Below are 16,340 nucleotides of genomic sequence, written 5' to 3' on the forward strand. Positions count from 1 at the left end.
CTATTTTTGTTTGCCAATTTTGACTTGGTGGCTGTGGAATCAGACTTTGTGGCTGTAGAAGCTAGTGGGAACCATATCATTCCGCACATTGGGGGTTAACAGGGGCCAGTTTTAGAAATCATCCTGTGATGTCTTATACTAATCACATTTATGTGAGCCAACAACTTTTCAATAAAGTTTATTGCATGTCCTTTTTAGTATTCAGATAATTCACAAATAGTATATAGATAAAATGTCCCATTGATATTCTCAGCAGTACACACTGCATAATAAAACATTTCACATTCATACTCTTACATTTTAAACACTTTATTTGAAACCACAAATTGTATGACAGTCGAGAGGATTAAAACATTTCAAAGTTCATGGATATATGGAGACTTATGGATACAGAAAGCACCTTCTCCATGCAGCAAAGCTGCCCAAAACAGCCGACACCGAGCAGTACCGCTGCTTTGCCTTTGTCCTATGCAGGCCTGCAATCTGAAAGCCACTTACTGTCAGCCTATGTACATGGCTGAGACTCCCAAATAGTTTGCACTGATAACTAAGGCTGTTCACAGGGGCTGAAATTTCAGCAACTTGTCAGCAAAGGCTGGCTTCATGTAGGCTTCATTAGGGCAACCCACTTCAAAAATGAGCACCTCCCTACGCCCCCCCCCCCCCAAAAAAAAAAAAAACAATATCTTGCATGTGTCCAAAATATTGCCAGACCTTTACTGCAATAACGACGGCAGACACACACCTCAAAATCTACTGGCTGCTAGAAAGAAAGTCTGCCACACTTGGTGCAGTTCATTGAGCTCCTCCTGTAGCTCTTGGGTCACACCACGGATCCTGGTGGCAAACTTAGTCTCAGAGCCCTTTTTCAGCATCTGGCCATCCTTGTCAGTAAAATACAGGTCCATGTCTCTGGCAAATCCTTGCAGGATCATCTTAGACTTCATGCCCAACTGTTGGGACTTATTACACCCAGGATGCACTGCCTCTGCCACCCTGGCTATCCGCAGGGCCTCAGGATCAGCATGCTGGAGCCTGTGGAAGTTATACCGCCTCAGCTCAGCCATCCCACTGTGGATAAAGCAAAGACACAACTCCACGTCTGCTATCTCAGCTGTGTACTTCTGTACCACCTCCTCCAGCCCCTTTCTGTCCACAGAGTTGATTTTGTTGTTGTCAATGGTCGCTTTGATGCCCATCCCAGTACCCGAAGCCACCATGCCCGCCCCAACTGCCGTCCCTATGAGGGAGGCACCCATGGTTATGGGGGCGAGGACAATGCCCACAACGGCCACCACCCCTCCCATTACGCCCGTGGTGCCCCCTGCGATGCTCATGGTTTTGGTTTTCTTCTGCACTTTGTCCAGCTTCTCAGCAAGGTCGTTGAGCTCTGTGATGTGGCCTCGCAGGGTATCGCTACGCTTCATTAGCAGGCAGTTGAACAAACGGAGGCTATTTTTCACATAGAGGCACCTCTGGCTGAACTCCCTGGTGGGATGGATTTATAAAAATATTTTTTTTTAATAAAAGACGTGCTGATTAAATGGTATGCCTGCGTGTATTAGATGTAAGATCAAAGCTCTATCCTTGAAATGGTGTGTTAACCACATGTGTACAGTAAGAGTTTAGTCTGGTCTCACCTGGTTTCATCCTCTAGACTGAGGCCATGAAATGAAGGAGGCATGTTTTCCCAGCCTGAAAGAGAAACACATACACAATTACAAACAAAATGTATTATCCCTCAGTAATATATGGTCATCTATTGAATCATAGACAGCTGAGAACAGTACAACAATTACAGAAGAACAGTTGCATGTTCTTTCATCCTTAAAAATGACATTAAATACAATGTATTGTATTGTAAAATAATACGAAATACAGTACCAGTCAAAAGTTGGAACACACCTACTCATTCCAGGGATTTTCTTTATTTGTACTATTTTCTGTAAAATAATTGTAAAATAATAGTGAAGACATCAAAACTATGAAATAACACATATGGAATACTGTAGTAACAAAAGAAGTGTTAAACAAATCAAAATATATTTTAGATTTTAGATTCTTCAAAGTAGCCACCCTTTGCTTTGATGACAGCTTTGCACACTCTTGGCATTCTCTCAACCAGCTTCACCTGGAATGTTTTTCCAACAGTCTTTTCCTAGCCACTGTGCTTCTACATTTGCATTGCTTTCTGTTTTGGGTTTTAGGCTGGGTTTCTGTATAGCACTTTGACATCTGCTGATGTAAAAAGGGCTTTATAAATGAAATAGATTCATTGAAGGAGTTCCCATATATGCTGAGCACTTGTTGGCTGCTTTTCCTTCACTTCACGGTCAGGGTGATTGTGGAGGCCAGTTTATCTGATACAGCACTCCATCACTCTCCTTCTTGCTCAAATTGCCCTTAGAGCTGGAGGTATGTTGGGTCATTGTCCTGTTGAAAAACAAATGATAATCCCACTAAGTGCAAACCAGATGATATGGTGTATCGCTGCAGAATGCTGTGGTAGCCATGCTGGCTAAGTGTGCCTTGAATTCTAAATAAATCACTTACAGTGTCACTAGCATGCACCCTTACACCGTCACACCTCCTCCTCCATGGTGGAAACCGCACATGCAGAGATCATCCGTTCACCTACTCTGTCTCACAAAAGACAAGGCGGTTGGAACCAAAAATCTCAAATTGGGACTCATCAGACAAAAGGACAGATTTCCACCGGTCTAATGGCCATGGCTCGTGTTTCTTGGCCCAAGCAATTCTCTTCTTCATATTGGCGTCCTTTAGTAGTGGTTTCAAAGCAGAAATTTGACCATGAAGGCCTGATTCACGGAGTCTCCTCTGAACAGTTGATGTTGAGATGTGTCTGTTACTTGAACTCTGTGAAGCATTTATTTGGGCTGCAATTTCTGAGGCTGGTAACTCTAATGAACTTATCCTCTGCAGCAGCGGTAATTCTGGGTCTTCCTTTCCTGTGGCGGTCCTCATGAGAGCCAGTTTCATCATAGCGCCTGATGGTTTTTGTGACTGCACTTGAAGAAACTTTGAAAGTTCTTGACATTTTCCCAATTGACTGACCTTCATGTCTTAAAGTAATGATGGACTTTCATTTTCTTTGCTTATTTGAGCTGTTCTTGCCATAATATGGACTTGGTCTTTTACCAAATAGGGCCATCTTCTGTATACCACCCCTACCTTGTCACAACATAGATTATTGGCTCAAATGCATTAAGACAGAAAGAAATTCCACAAATTTACTTTTTACAATGCACACCTATTAATTGAAATGCATTCCAGGTGACTACCTCATGAAGCTGGTTGAGAGAATGCCAAGAGTGTGAAAAGCTGTGATCAAAAATATGTTCTTAACTGATTTGCCTAGTTAAATATAAAATAAAAGTCAACGGGTGGCTACTATGAAGAATCTAAAATATATTATATTTTGACTTTGTTAAACACTTTTTTGGTTACTACATGATTCCGTATGTGTTATTTCATAGTTTTGCTGTCTTCACTATTTTTCTACAATGCAGAAAATAGTACAAATAAAGAAAAGCCCTGGAATGAGTAGGTGTCTCCTAACTTTTGACTGGTACTGTACATCTGTCGTAATAATGTTTAACTCACATCCAACTGTCTTCATCCACCTCATTAGATTTTCAAATTCCTGCTGAAAAACCAAAATAGGTACAAATAGGTTTTTAGGTCAAATTGAATTGATGGATAATCTAATAATGCAGGTGAACAGCAACAGAAATAGGGAAAACCAGAAATGTGAAGCCTGGCTCTGGCTTCGACACTGAGAATATGACGTACTACATACATTGGTACAAAAGAAGGATAGAAAATCCCCCCAATCATTACCATGCAAATCAATAATTTCAGACTTCACTCTGTACCTCTGCTTCCTTATTGAATTGATAGTTCTGATAACGTTGACCAGGTTGGAACTGTGGTGCTGCGTGTGTTTTGTCGACGCTGCTAGATGGGTTGAACTGAAATAATAGAGATACAAAAACCATTGGTAATTATTTTTATTGAATACAATGTAGGTAGGATTATATCCACTTATTGTCCGGTACGATGTGGCACGTGTGCATGTGTGTGTGTCTCTCACCTGGAATGTGTTCTCATCGGGCAGTACTTCTAGATAAGATAATTGGTCCTGAACCTCGCTGACCTCGCTGTAGACTGACTCTGAGTAGAAGATGGTGGTAGGTCCATACGACAGTGGTGGTTTATTTACAGGTGGTGGTGGGGGGGTGAACGAGGGTGGGGGCGGGAGTTGAGGACGAGCAGGCGGAGATCCTCCTTTTGCGTTTGTGGGCTATGGAATGAATTTAGTTTTGTTTCACAGACACAAGCAACTCTATTGCTGCAACTTCATCATAGTATCATAGCCTTTCCTTACGGGAAAAAACACATGGTTTCACATGTGGAAGATCTCCTTTTTGTGAAAACCCAAATTAGTCATTATGATACACACTCAGTGATTTTCAACTTACTTCTTTTACACACATTGTGTATGTTGATTTATATTTTAGTCATTCAGCAGTCACTTTTATGCATCTATTTTTGTATTTTTCTGTAATTATTATTCAGTGTCCTCATCTGGGATTTGAACTCACAACCTCTTGGTTCACGGCATTATGATCTTTATGCTACTCCATCACATCTGTGTCAATAACTGATTTCACCTGCATTACTACATTTTGGATTTCAAAGTAAATCTCAGCTTTGTATAATACACTATAAACTATTATATTTAGCATAGTGATTCCGGAGTAACATTTAACACAATAATATGCCCCATGAAGATTAGACAACAGTAAAACCTCAAATTGTTGAGAGAAATAAATTAAATCAATGATGAGACAATAGTCAGATTCAGTAAAATAGCAGGTCAAATGGCACTCTTTTGCTAAGTGCAGAGACTTATTATAAGTCAGCAATATGAAGGGCAATGCTACAGACATTATGGTGCCGCAGAAAGATCAGCACACCTCAAATCCCAGGTGGGGTCTTGTTTCAGCTCAACAGCGTACCACTTACTAATAAAACCACCATATCATTACTTTATTATAATGGTTTGGGGCCATCTGGGACCATCGTGACATCCTGACGACTGATAAAACAAATGTCTTGAGAACATCTTACAAACATCCTATCATGGTCCTTACCCTTACAGAAAAACGACCTGAATTTCACATGATCAAGTGTTTAAGTTAAGTTAATGTGACAGCAAGTAAAGCAACATGTAATAACATGAAACTAAACACGTGACAACATGTGTAAATGTGGTCTCGTGAATTGTTCCAAAAACATGCTTGCAAATGATTTCACAGTTGAAATTTCACTTGCATATGATTTCACTTATGAAATATCACAGGTGAAGTGTTCCAAAAACACATGTTTTCACATGTGAACAATAACAACAAATCAACAAGACCCAAGTACATTTCATAACCATGAGGGGACTTTTTGAGTTTCAGGAAGGAAGGAACATAAAATAGAGATTTCACACATTTCATTGTGAACACTTCTCTGTCACACAGGTACTGTATTTGTTTCACCTCAGATGAAAGCAATGACAGCATATCACAGTAAATACATGTTGTTCTATATCCTTTGAACTGCACCACGTGCGTATGTGTTTGTGCTTCTGTCAGCACCAGTTGGAGACAAGGGGCATGTACTGCTCTCACCTGCAGCAGGGGTTGGAGTTGTGTGGTCGTTGTTTCGATCCCTGAGGGGGAACGGGACAGGGTGTGGGAGGGGGGCCCTCCTGGCCGTGGTGGGGGCCGTGAAGGGTGAGGCGACCTCCTATTGTCTGTGTTTGAGGGCTATTGAACATGATAAACCCCAAAGGCGATGTTAGTTGCGAATTGATATAAGGGCCTAAAATGTTACTTGAGTGATGCTAATAATGAGTGTTGCTTACCCTCGGACTCTGGGATCTATTGACGTCATAGCCCCCATACAAGGACTGGGTTTCAGATTTGGGTCGAGCTGGGGGTCGAGCAGGGCGAGGGGATTGACTGTGCTTTCGTTGTATGGAATCCTATACCAATACATAGAAAGCAAAGATATCTCATTGACAGTTTTCTTCTTTGCAATGAATATGAAGTACTCTCTCTCTCACCTGTGGTTGTAATAGGTGCATTTCAGGTAGAGTCCTCTCATACTCTGAAGAGGAGCGGGACATCATGGGGGACCGAGGGGGTCTCACAGGCCTTGGGAGAGGAGGGGAGGGCTTATTTTTGCCATACACATCTAAGGCCTGTGTTAAACCAAGAGAAGAGTAGTGGGTTGATTTTTTTATTCAACCTATCTTACTGTATACACTATATACTGGCTTATTCAGTGGTCCTCTTGGTTTACCTTCTCAGTCATTCCAAGTTTAGATCGATCAACATTGTTATAGTCCCCGCTTGCAGTTGGTGAGGGGCTTAGAAGAGTGCCATGGGTCTTGGGAGGAACTGGAGGGCGGCGAACAGGACGGGGGCTCAAACGGGGGCTCTGATAGTCCGTTAGGGAGCCAGTCTGATGGGAGGTCTGTCAAAACAGTTCATAAATCACTTAGCAACAATAATTGGAACATTAACTGAAAAACACAGTGAGCCAGACTAGAAAGGGTAGAATGAGAGGGGGGGGGGGGGGGGGAATAGGAAGAGGCCCCTGCCTCTGCACAGCAGTGCGTGCATCTCCTATGCTGGTTTTGACAGGAAACGGATAAGAAGAACCTAGATATAATGAAACACAAGAGAAGAGAGAGTGTTGTTGACTAAGCTGGGGTCCATCACATTGCCATAGCTGGGGGAGAGCCCTGGGTTCTGTCTCTTGTCCAGGGGCTCTGAGTGGGACATACACCGGGGTAATGCCGGCTGAGTCTTGATTTTGTACACAGATTGGCTTCTTTCTGTTAGACTTGGCTGAGATACAAATCACAAAGTCACAATTAGGTGCAGTTAAACAGTATATAGACTGTTGTGTCATAGAGCATTGGGCCAGTAACTGAAAGGTTGCTGGTTTGAATACCTAAAGGTAAAACACACATTTTAAAAAATCAGTCGTACTGCCCTTGAGCAATGCTCTTAACTCTAATTGCTGCAGGGGCTTTGTACAATGGTGACCCTACTCTCTGCGGGTGTCTCAGAGGAAGTTGGGATATGCACCAAAAAATGTAAAACATTTCCATTACATACTTTTGTGTAACAGGACAAATATAAGCACACCCCAAAAGTATTATTATTGTATGAATAATAAGTACTTTACTGTTACAGCCAATTAGGATTAATGAAATGATAATGTAGCTATTGTGACCATCCAGAGTTTTGAAACCCAGGTCTCCTGCATACGACAGTATATAAGGTGCATTTCTTCATGTCTTTGAATCATACCTTGTTAATGCTGTCATAGCAATTGAGCCTGGGGAAAAGTTTAGAGCTGTCCTGTATTTGATCTCACTTGGCTACTGCTCAACTGGGGCTCTGACATCTGAGGCCTCCTGTCACTAGCCGTCACAAAGTTTGGCCGAAAGGGAGACTGGCTTCTTGACATTGCAGCCCCTGGTGTCTGGCTTCCATTGTCCCTATCATTCTATCAAACACAATTTAAAAAATGTAACACTGTCAAAGAAGCATTTGAAAAACTTTCCTTCTGGCATCATCCTTACCGTTGATGCGTTTTCCTCTTGGTTGTCTGAATCCTCCTGTAAGGATGGTAGGTCATAGGACCCGGTGACCGTAGACGACTTCACCAAGAATGACTTCCTGGGGGGTATAGGAGGCTGGGGGCAGAATGATGGGAAACCACAACATCAAATCACTGCAAACTCTCGCTTGTCTTTTCACATGACAAATCTTCAGTGAGAGCTTTGTTTTGAAATGTTGCACTTTCCCCCTGATATCAAGTCTACTGTGTGAGGAACATCCAAGACTCATAAATACAAGATACATCTAACTATGAGCAATGACAAATACTTTTAGCCATAGTGTTGGATTAAGGCTTTAGTTTCACACTGAAAGTTGGCACTGTTTTAATGATGACACAACAGCCAACCAATGTATAGGATATCCGACCATATCATTTTCACAACAAACCGTCCCTTAGAGTTCCTGTCGCTCAAAAGCACTTGACTGGCCATCACCACTGTCAGATTATCAGTAACATGACACTCAAAACAAATCTTGCTAAACATTTATGTTACTGACTGGTCTTTTAGATAGAAAGATTGTTTGTTATCTATAACTAACTACTACTGTCTCTCTGACTGCATATTATGTTGAAAAGCCTGCTTTTAAAGTGCAAATTGTCAAATATGTCAAAGCCATCAAAATGCTTTGACATGTGCTAAGTTCAGATAATGAATATATCACTGGTTTGACCGGTTTCTTTCTTTCGCCTTTACGTGACTATCCTCTTCTTTTGTGTCTATGGAATTTCGATTATGCAACTCTGTACATCATAGGTATTTTGGCACTGCAGGTTTTGGCTGTACATGAGGTTGGCATATTGTAGTGTCTTACGTCTTCGTAATCGAAACCATTTTACATGATTTTACAATCCTTTAATTGTTTCATTAGACTTGAATTTCATATGATCCTCTAAAAGCCACTGCTATTTGTAAGGCCAGAGTAAACGGTCATTCTGGTTAGGTTTAGGTTATGGATTAGATGTATCCTTAATGAAAATTTGTATGTTGCCCCATCAAAACAGAATGTTTTCCCCAAAGTCAATGTAGGACCTTACCGTTGTCATGCTTTCAGCCTCTTCTCACCTTCAGTCTTTCCCTCTCTTTGAGTCTCTCCCCTTACACTTCTCTCTCATGCATGTTCATGCTCTTACACCTGTTGTGGAATGGATGATAATGATGTCTGTGCCTCTGTCTTTGTCGCCTATGCCTTTGTGATGTCAAATAGGTGTGCTCTCACTGCTGCTTGGGAACAGAAAATACTTGGATCTCTTTGCACCACTGCTCTCAGATAGACTTTCCTTTGACACAAATGGCACCCTATTCTCTATTTGGTGCACTACTTTGGTCAAAAGTAGTGCAACCTTTGAGGGAATAGTGTGCCATTTGGGATGCAACCTGTTTCTCCTCAGATAACAATTTCCTCATTCCTCTTTAGCCCTTCCCCTGTGTATTCCCCCTCTTATGACTCTGTGTCTTGGGCTCTGGTCAAAAGTACTGCACTATGTAGGGAATGGCATGCCATTTGCCCTTATATGACCTTACTCACTGTTACCCATGTGCACCTTTGTTAACTTCTTTGGGATAGGGGGCAGCATTTTCCCATTTGGATGAATAGCGTGCCCAAAGTAAACTGCCTCCTACTCAGTCCCATATGCTAATATATGCATATTATTATTATTATTGGATAGAAAACACTCTGAAGTTTCTAAAACAGTTTGAATGATGTCTGTGAGTATAACATAACTCATTTGGCAGGCAAAAACCTGAGAAAAAAATCCAAACAGGAAGTGGGAAAGGTTTGTCAAATTCACAGTTGGATATGGGTTATGTTGCACTTCCTAAGGCTTCCACTGGATGTAAACCGTCTTTAGAACGTTGGTTCAGGCTTCTCCTGTGAAGGGGGGGGGCAGATGAGAGCTGTTTGACTAAGGGGTCTGCCAGCAGCCTCGTTCTCAGTCACGCGCATTTCACATGAGAGGTATCTCTCGTTCCATTGCTTTTCTACAGACAATGGAACATTATTGAACATTTATGATAAAAACATCCTAAAGATTGATTCTATACTTAGTTTGATAAGTTTCTTCGACTTGTAATATAACTTTTTGAACTTTTCGTCCGACTGGACCTGAACACGCTTTTGGATTTGTTTACCAAACGCCCTAACAAAATAAGCTATTTGGACATAAATGGACATAAATGATGGACATTATCGAACAAAACAAACATTTATTGTGGAACTGCAATTCCTGGGAGTGCATTCTGATGAAGATCATCAAAGGTAAATGAATATTTATAAGGCTATTTATGACTAATGTTGACTGCTCAACATGGCGGATATTTCTTTTGGCTGGTTTGTGCTCTGAGCGCCATTCTCAGATTATGCTTTTTTCGTAAAGTTTTTTTGAAATCTGACACAGCGGTTGCATTAAGGAGAAGTGTATCTAAAGTTCCATGCATAACACTTGAATTTTCATCAACATTTATAAGGAGTATTTCTGTGAATTCATGTGGCTCTCTGCAATATCACTGCATGTTTTGAAACTACTGAACATAACATGCCAATGTAAAATAAGATTTTTGGATGTAAATATGAACTTTACCGAACCAAACATACATGTATTGTGTAACATGAAGTCTTATGAGTGTCATGTGATGAAGATCATCAAAGGTTAGTGATTCATTTTATCTCTATTTGTGCTTTTTGTGACTCCTCTCTTTGGCTGGAAAAATGGCTGGGTTTTTCTGTGAGTTGGTGGTGACCTAACATAATCGTTTGTGGAGCTTTCGCTGTAAAGCATTTTTGAAATCAGACACTGTGGCTGGATTAATAATACTTTTATCTTTAAAATGGTGCCTAATACTTGTATGTTTGAGAAATTTGATTTATGAGATTTCTGTTGATTTGTATTTGGCGCCCTGAAATTTCCTTGGCTGTTGGCGAGGGGTTCCACTAGCAGAACGGGGTTCCTCTGGGTTCCTCTGTTTTTAGCCAAACCTCTGTTTTTAGCCATCCTCCTAGAAACGCATCACAATGATCCGCAGAAAGTGTGCTTGACCTTGAAATTCAACCGTATCAGCAAGGCCTCACAAACAATGTGGCTGCAGACAATCCTTCTCTTTGAATGCACCCAATAGCCTGTGGCTGCCCTCTCTTTGTGTCTGAAACACATAACAGATAAACACAAAAAACAGATACCGCCAGGTTAAATAAACAGTATGAATATGAAGTTAGATTGATAAAGATGGAGAGTTCAGGTTCAGTTCGTTGCGTGCCAATAATGTGTTTGTTTAAAGTGCCCTTACCTGTCTGTGTCTTTTTTTTAAACTCCATAACTTGATTGCTAAGGTCATTTTAAGATGCCAGGCTTGAAAATCCGTTGTGACTCACTATCCAAACCAGACACAACTGGTTTCAAGTGGCCAAGAGATGTCTTCTTCGGTGGGGTTTAATGGATGTTGGCATCCAATATATGTTGCATTACCGCCACCAACTAGACTGGGGTATATATCCATCATACTTTGTGATACAAAATGTGAAAAAGGGACTAACCATACACTGTTTTAAAACCCACTACCCCATTCCACTATCTAACCCTACGGCCTGGGAGAACAGAACACCACCACTCAACACACCCTGTAACTCTTCTCTTGTACACCCAAGCACTTCTCTGCTACTGCCAACACTACACTACACACTACTCTGTCCCATGCCCTCCTGCACACTTCCCACATATTGGAATCTCCCTCCTACACACTACTGACACAAAAGCTCTAACAGGATAACTGATATATCCTATCATGACTTTGTTGGGTAAAGACTGACTCTGCGTCACACCAGATGGTGGGCATCACACACACACAGGGAAACTTCAACTTCAATTGCTCTGCCTCTGCACTTAATGCTACCCCATGGATCACTCTTTTCACTGACGCTTTGTTCCTAAAAGCAAAGCAAGAAACAGATCTTGACCCAAGTTAGGTGACACGAAGCGCCAGCTCCTTCTGGGCAGAAGAAACACAAACAAATATCACAAGTCCACTACGAGTTACCCTCACTGATTCAGCTGCACCCAACTCCTTACCCACCCATTCTGAAACCATAAATGGATCTGTCAAAAGGCAAGAATCCATAAAAAAAGAAAATGTGACTACTATTGGACCAGATTCTTCTTTATCATGTCCATCAATGCAAGGCTCGGACTCAGAGCTCTTCACCACACTTGAGGCGGCAGGGTAGCCTAGTGGTTAGAGCGTTGGACAAGTAACCGGAAGATTGCAAGTTCAAACCCCCGAGCTGACAAGGTACAAATCTGTTGTTCTGCCCCTGAACAGGCAGTTAACCCACTGTTCCTAGGCCGTCATTGAAAATAAGAATTTGTTCTTAACTGACTTGCCTAGTTAAATAAAGGTAAAATAAATAAAAACTTTCCTTCTGCATTAAATCACCCTCATTCACTTCCAGGACTAGGTTTGGGGTACTTCTTACTCTATACTTGCCACCAGTCTTCTTCAACACCCCATCTATCATTTTATCTTCATCAAATTCAAACTCAACCTCTTCAACACCTTTTCCTCTTCCATTCCACACTTTTTCTCTTCCATTCCACACATTCTGCAGCCTTTTCCCAGTTTCTCAACACTGACTGACCTGACTCCGTTCTATCCTCTCAGACACCTGCAAGTAAGAACTTCCCAAGAGACATCATGTGATATCCTACTGCTATATAGTGAACAAACTGAAAATCAGACAGCGGATGTATTTTCATCAATGGATACAGTGGATTCTGAAAGTTTTCAGACACATTTACTTTTTCCACAGTTTGTTACGTTACAGCCTGATTCTAAAATATATATTTTTAAATGACTCATCAGCCTTCACACAATAGCCCATAATGACAAAGTGAAAACAGGTTTTTATACATTTTTGCAAATGTATTAAAAATTAAAAACCAAAATATTTTTTTTTCATAAGTATTCAGACTCTTTGCTATGAGACTCGAAATTATTGGGCTCAGGTGCATCATGTTGCCATTGATCATCCTTGAGATGTTTCTACAACTTGATTGGAGACCACCTGTTGTAAATTCAATTGATTGGACATAATTTGGAAAGGCACACACCTGTCAATACAAGGTCCCACAGTTGACAGTGCATGTCAGGGCAAAAACCAAGCCATGAGGTCTAAGGAATTGTCCGTAGATATCTTAGACAGGATTGTGTCAAGGCACAGATATGGGGAAGTGTACCAACAAAAGTATGCAGCATTGAAGGTCCCCAAGAACACAGTGGCCTCCATCATTCTTAAATGGAAGAAGTTTGGAACCACCAAGACTCTTCCTAGAGCTGGCCATCCGGCCAATCTGAGCAATCGGGGGAGAAAGGCCTTGGTCAGGGAGGGGACCAGGAACCCGATGGCCACTCTGACACAGCTCTAGAGTTCCTCTGTGGAGATGGGAGAACCTTTCAGAAGGACAACCATCTCTACAGCGCTCCACCAATTAGGCCTTTATAGCAGAGTGGCCAGACGGAAGCAACTCCTCAGTAAAAGGCACATGACAGCCTGCTTGGAGTTTGCCAAAAGGCACATCAAAGACTCTCTGAACATGAGACACAAGATTTTCTGGTCTGACGAAACCAAGATTGAACTTCTTGGCCTGAATGCCATTCCTACGGTGAAGCATGGTGGTGGCAGCATCATGCTGTGGGTATGTTTTCCAGCGGCAGGGACTGGGAGACTAGTCAGGATCGAGGGAAAAATGAACGGAGCAAAGTACAGAGAGATCCATGATGAAAATCTACTCCAGATTGCTCAGGACCTCAGACTGGGGTGAAGGTTCACCTTCCAACAGGACAACGAACCAAAGCCCACAGGAGTGGCTTCGAGGCTAGTCTCTGAATGTCCTTGAGAGGCCCAGCCAGAGCCCGGACTTGAAACTGATCTAACATCTCTAGAGAGACCTGAAAATAGCTGTGCAGCGACTCTCCCCCTCCAACCTGACAGAGCTTGAGAAGATCTGCAGAGAAGAATGGGAGAAACACTCCAAATACAGGTGTGCCAAGCTTGTAGCATCATCCTCAAGAAGACTCGAGGCTGTAATCGCTGCCAAAGGTGTTTCAACAAAGTACTGAGCAAAGGGTCTGAATACTTATGTAAATGTCGTATTTCAGGTTTTTATTTGAAATAAATGTGGGAAATGTTCTAAAAGCCTTTTGCCAAATAGGGCTATCTTCTGTATTCCACCTCTACCTTGTCACAACACAACTGATTGACTCAAACGCATAAAGGAAAGAAATTCCACAAATTAACAAGGCACAACTGTTAATTGAAATGCCTTCCAGGTGAGTACCTCATGAAGCTGGTTGAGAGAATGCCAAGAGTGTTCAAAGCTGTCAATCAAGGCAAAGGGTGGCTACTTTGCAGAATCTCAAAATGTATTTAACACCTTTTTTGGTTACTACATGATTCCATGTGTGTTATTTCATTGTTTTTTATTTGAAACCTTTCAAATCTCTCCCTATCATGGGGACAATTGGGGGTACCCTCCCCTGTTGTATCTTGGCCTGCTGTATCTCAGGCTCTGTAGTACACACATACCTTTTTCAGAATCCCACAGTTCTTAACTTTCTAACAGTACTAAGCATGTGTTTTAGGACTTACAGTTTTGAAACCAAATATTACTTAGAGGGTAGTATACAATATAATGCCTCATTTAGAAAATGCCACCAGAGGGTGTCAGAGGCTGAAGTTAAAAGCAAAGCTGCTAAAAGTTCTGCTGAGAGTATTCTGTATGTTATTTATCTACACTACATAACCAAGAGTATGTGGAAACCTGCTCGTCGAACATCTAATTGCCAAATCATGATCATTAATAAGGAGTTGGTCCTCATTTGCTGCTATAACAGCCTCCACTCTTCTGGGAAGGCTTTCCACTAGATGTTGGAACATTGCTGCAGGGACTTGCTTCCATTCAGCCACAAGAGTATTAGTGAGGTCGGGCGCTGATGTTGAGCGATTTAAAACTGTCTTGCAGTCGGCGTTCCAATTCATCCCAAAGGTCTTCGATGGGGATGAGGTCAGGGCTCTGTACAGACCAGTCAAGTTCTTCCACACCGACCTCGACAAACCATTTCTGTATGGACCTCGCTTTGTGCTCGGGGTCATTGTCATGCTGAAACAGTAAAGGGTCTTCCCCAAACTGTTGCCACAAAGTTGGAAGCACAGAAACGTCTAGAATGTCATTGTATGCTGTAAATTTAGGATTTCCCTTCACTGGAAATAAGGAGCCTAGCCCGATCCAGTCCCAGACCATAATTCCTCATCCACCAAACTTTACACTATGAATTTGGGCAGGTAGTATTCTCCTGGCATCCGCTAAACCCAGATTAGTCTGTTGGAATGCCAGACAGTGAAGCGTGATTCATCACTCCAGAAACCATGTTTCCACTGCTCCAGAGTCCAATGGCAGCAAGCTTTACACCACTCCAACTCCTCTAGCAGGGCAGAAATTTGATGAACTGACTTATTGGAAAGGTGGCATGCTATGACTGTGCCACGTTGAAAGTCACTAAGCTCTTCAGTAAGGTCATTCCACTGCCAATATTTGTCTACGGAGACTGCATGGCTGTGTGCTCGATTTAATACACCCTAAATAGACAAATCCACTCATTTGAAGGGATGTCCACATACTTTTGTATATAGTGTATTTTATCAGAATTAGATTAATCAATCAATGTGCATGAAAAAACACATATTGAAACGAACAATTCTAAAAATCTACCTGCAATAAAGCATGCCTAGAAATATGATAATGATGGGGGTGTGGTTTTGAGTGCTAGAATGTTTAGAATGCTCCTGAATTAATACACTTCTCATACATTTTATGCAGAGTGGAATTCCACTCTACCTTTAGTATTTAGAATGATACGCAAATGTTACACAAAGGGTATGTTACAAAGGGTTTTGTTTGAATATTAAAAATGTGTAGCAAATGTGTTTTAGGGGTTTCACAATCTCATAAAAAAAATTGTTTGGTGATTATTGTAATTGTTTTTAGAGCATGGGTCTTTGTTCCCCACAATGTCCCAAAACCAATTGGGGAATAAACTGTATAACGTAATAAGGAATAATACAGTAGCCACTACTGAGTGGAATATGTTATTTAGCATTTTCTGCATTATTTCACGCTGTTCATATTAAACAGTTTTAACTTATCTATGATATTCACTAATTGGATGGGTTATATTTAGTACAATGTTTCATTTCTTTATGTTTGTATGCTATAATTTGAAAAGCATCTTACCGTATTATTGTATATATTTGACATGTTAAGCGAATTACCCAAAATAACACTCATTACATTTCTTCCCCAAATGAGCGGCGTTGTGGCACTAACTGGTGGTCGTTTGGGGAACTTGTTTGTGACAGTATCACTTCCTATGTGTCAAAAAGAAGAAGAAACAAAAATAATAAAAACACAAACGAAAGGATATACAAAATATAGTTACCACACCTTAATAATCTAATTGGACTCTATTCTATATATGTCCACGGTCTTGACTAAATGACTCTATCATGGCATTTAGTCTAATGTCATATCTAGGGCGATCCTACTTAGTGGTGTGTTGCTTTGGGCACTATCCTAAGTTG

At 41.3% G+C, this 16,340-nt stretch overlaps 1 protein-coding gene across 2 annotated transcripts; it reads right to left on the reverse strand.

Annotated features, from left to right (window-relative positions):
* Nucleotides 1-165: 165 nt before the first annotated feature.
* On the reverse strand, nt 166-8,984 carry LOC109892210 (uncharacterized). Of its 2 annotated transcripts, none has more exons than XM_031827177.1 (11): nt 8,749-8,984; nt 7,673-7,786; nt 6,379-6,552; nt 6,140-6,277; nt 5,939-6,058; nt 5,703-5,840; nt 4,115-4,324; nt 3,897-3,992; nt 3,625-3,664; nt 1,641-1,695; nt 166-1,488 (listed from the first exon to the last, which is right to left on the reverse strand). In XM_031827177.1, the coding sequence occupies exons 1-11, from the start codon at nt 8,755-8,757 to the stop codon at nt 747-749; spliced, it is 1,836 nt and encodes a 611-aa protein (XP_031683037.1). In that variant the 5' UTR covers nt 8,758-8,984; the 3' UTR covers nt 166-746. The 2 variants fall into 2 exon arrangements, with proteins under 2 accessions (XP_031683037.1, XP_020340232.2); XM_020484643.2 differs by having other exon boundaries at nt 167-1,488; nt 3,625-3,667; nt 8,749-8,983.
* Nucleotides 8,985-16,340: the final 7,356 nt, after the last annotated feature.

This window comes from Oncorhynchus kisutch, linkage group LG6 (assembly GCF_002021735.2).
Source record: "Oncorhynchus kisutch isolate 150728-3 linkage group LG6, Okis_V2, whole genome shotgun sequence".
Taxonomy (NCBI): domain Eukaryota; kingdom Metazoa; phylum Chordata; class Actinopteri; order Salmoniformes; family Salmonidae; genus Oncorhynchus; species Oncorhynchus kisutch.

Excerpts from the sequence above, each read along its gene's own strand:
- LOC109892210 (XM_020484643.2), bottom strand. Across the intron at positions 6,278-6,378 it reads AACTTGGAATGACTGAGAAG|GCCTTAGATGTGTATGGCAA; the intron begins GTAAACCAAGAG and ends GGTTTAACACAG. Across the intron at positions 1,696-3,624 it reads GTGGATGAAGACAGTTGGAT|GCTGGGAAAACATGCCTCCT; the intron begins GTGAGTTAAACA and ends TTTCTCTTTCAG.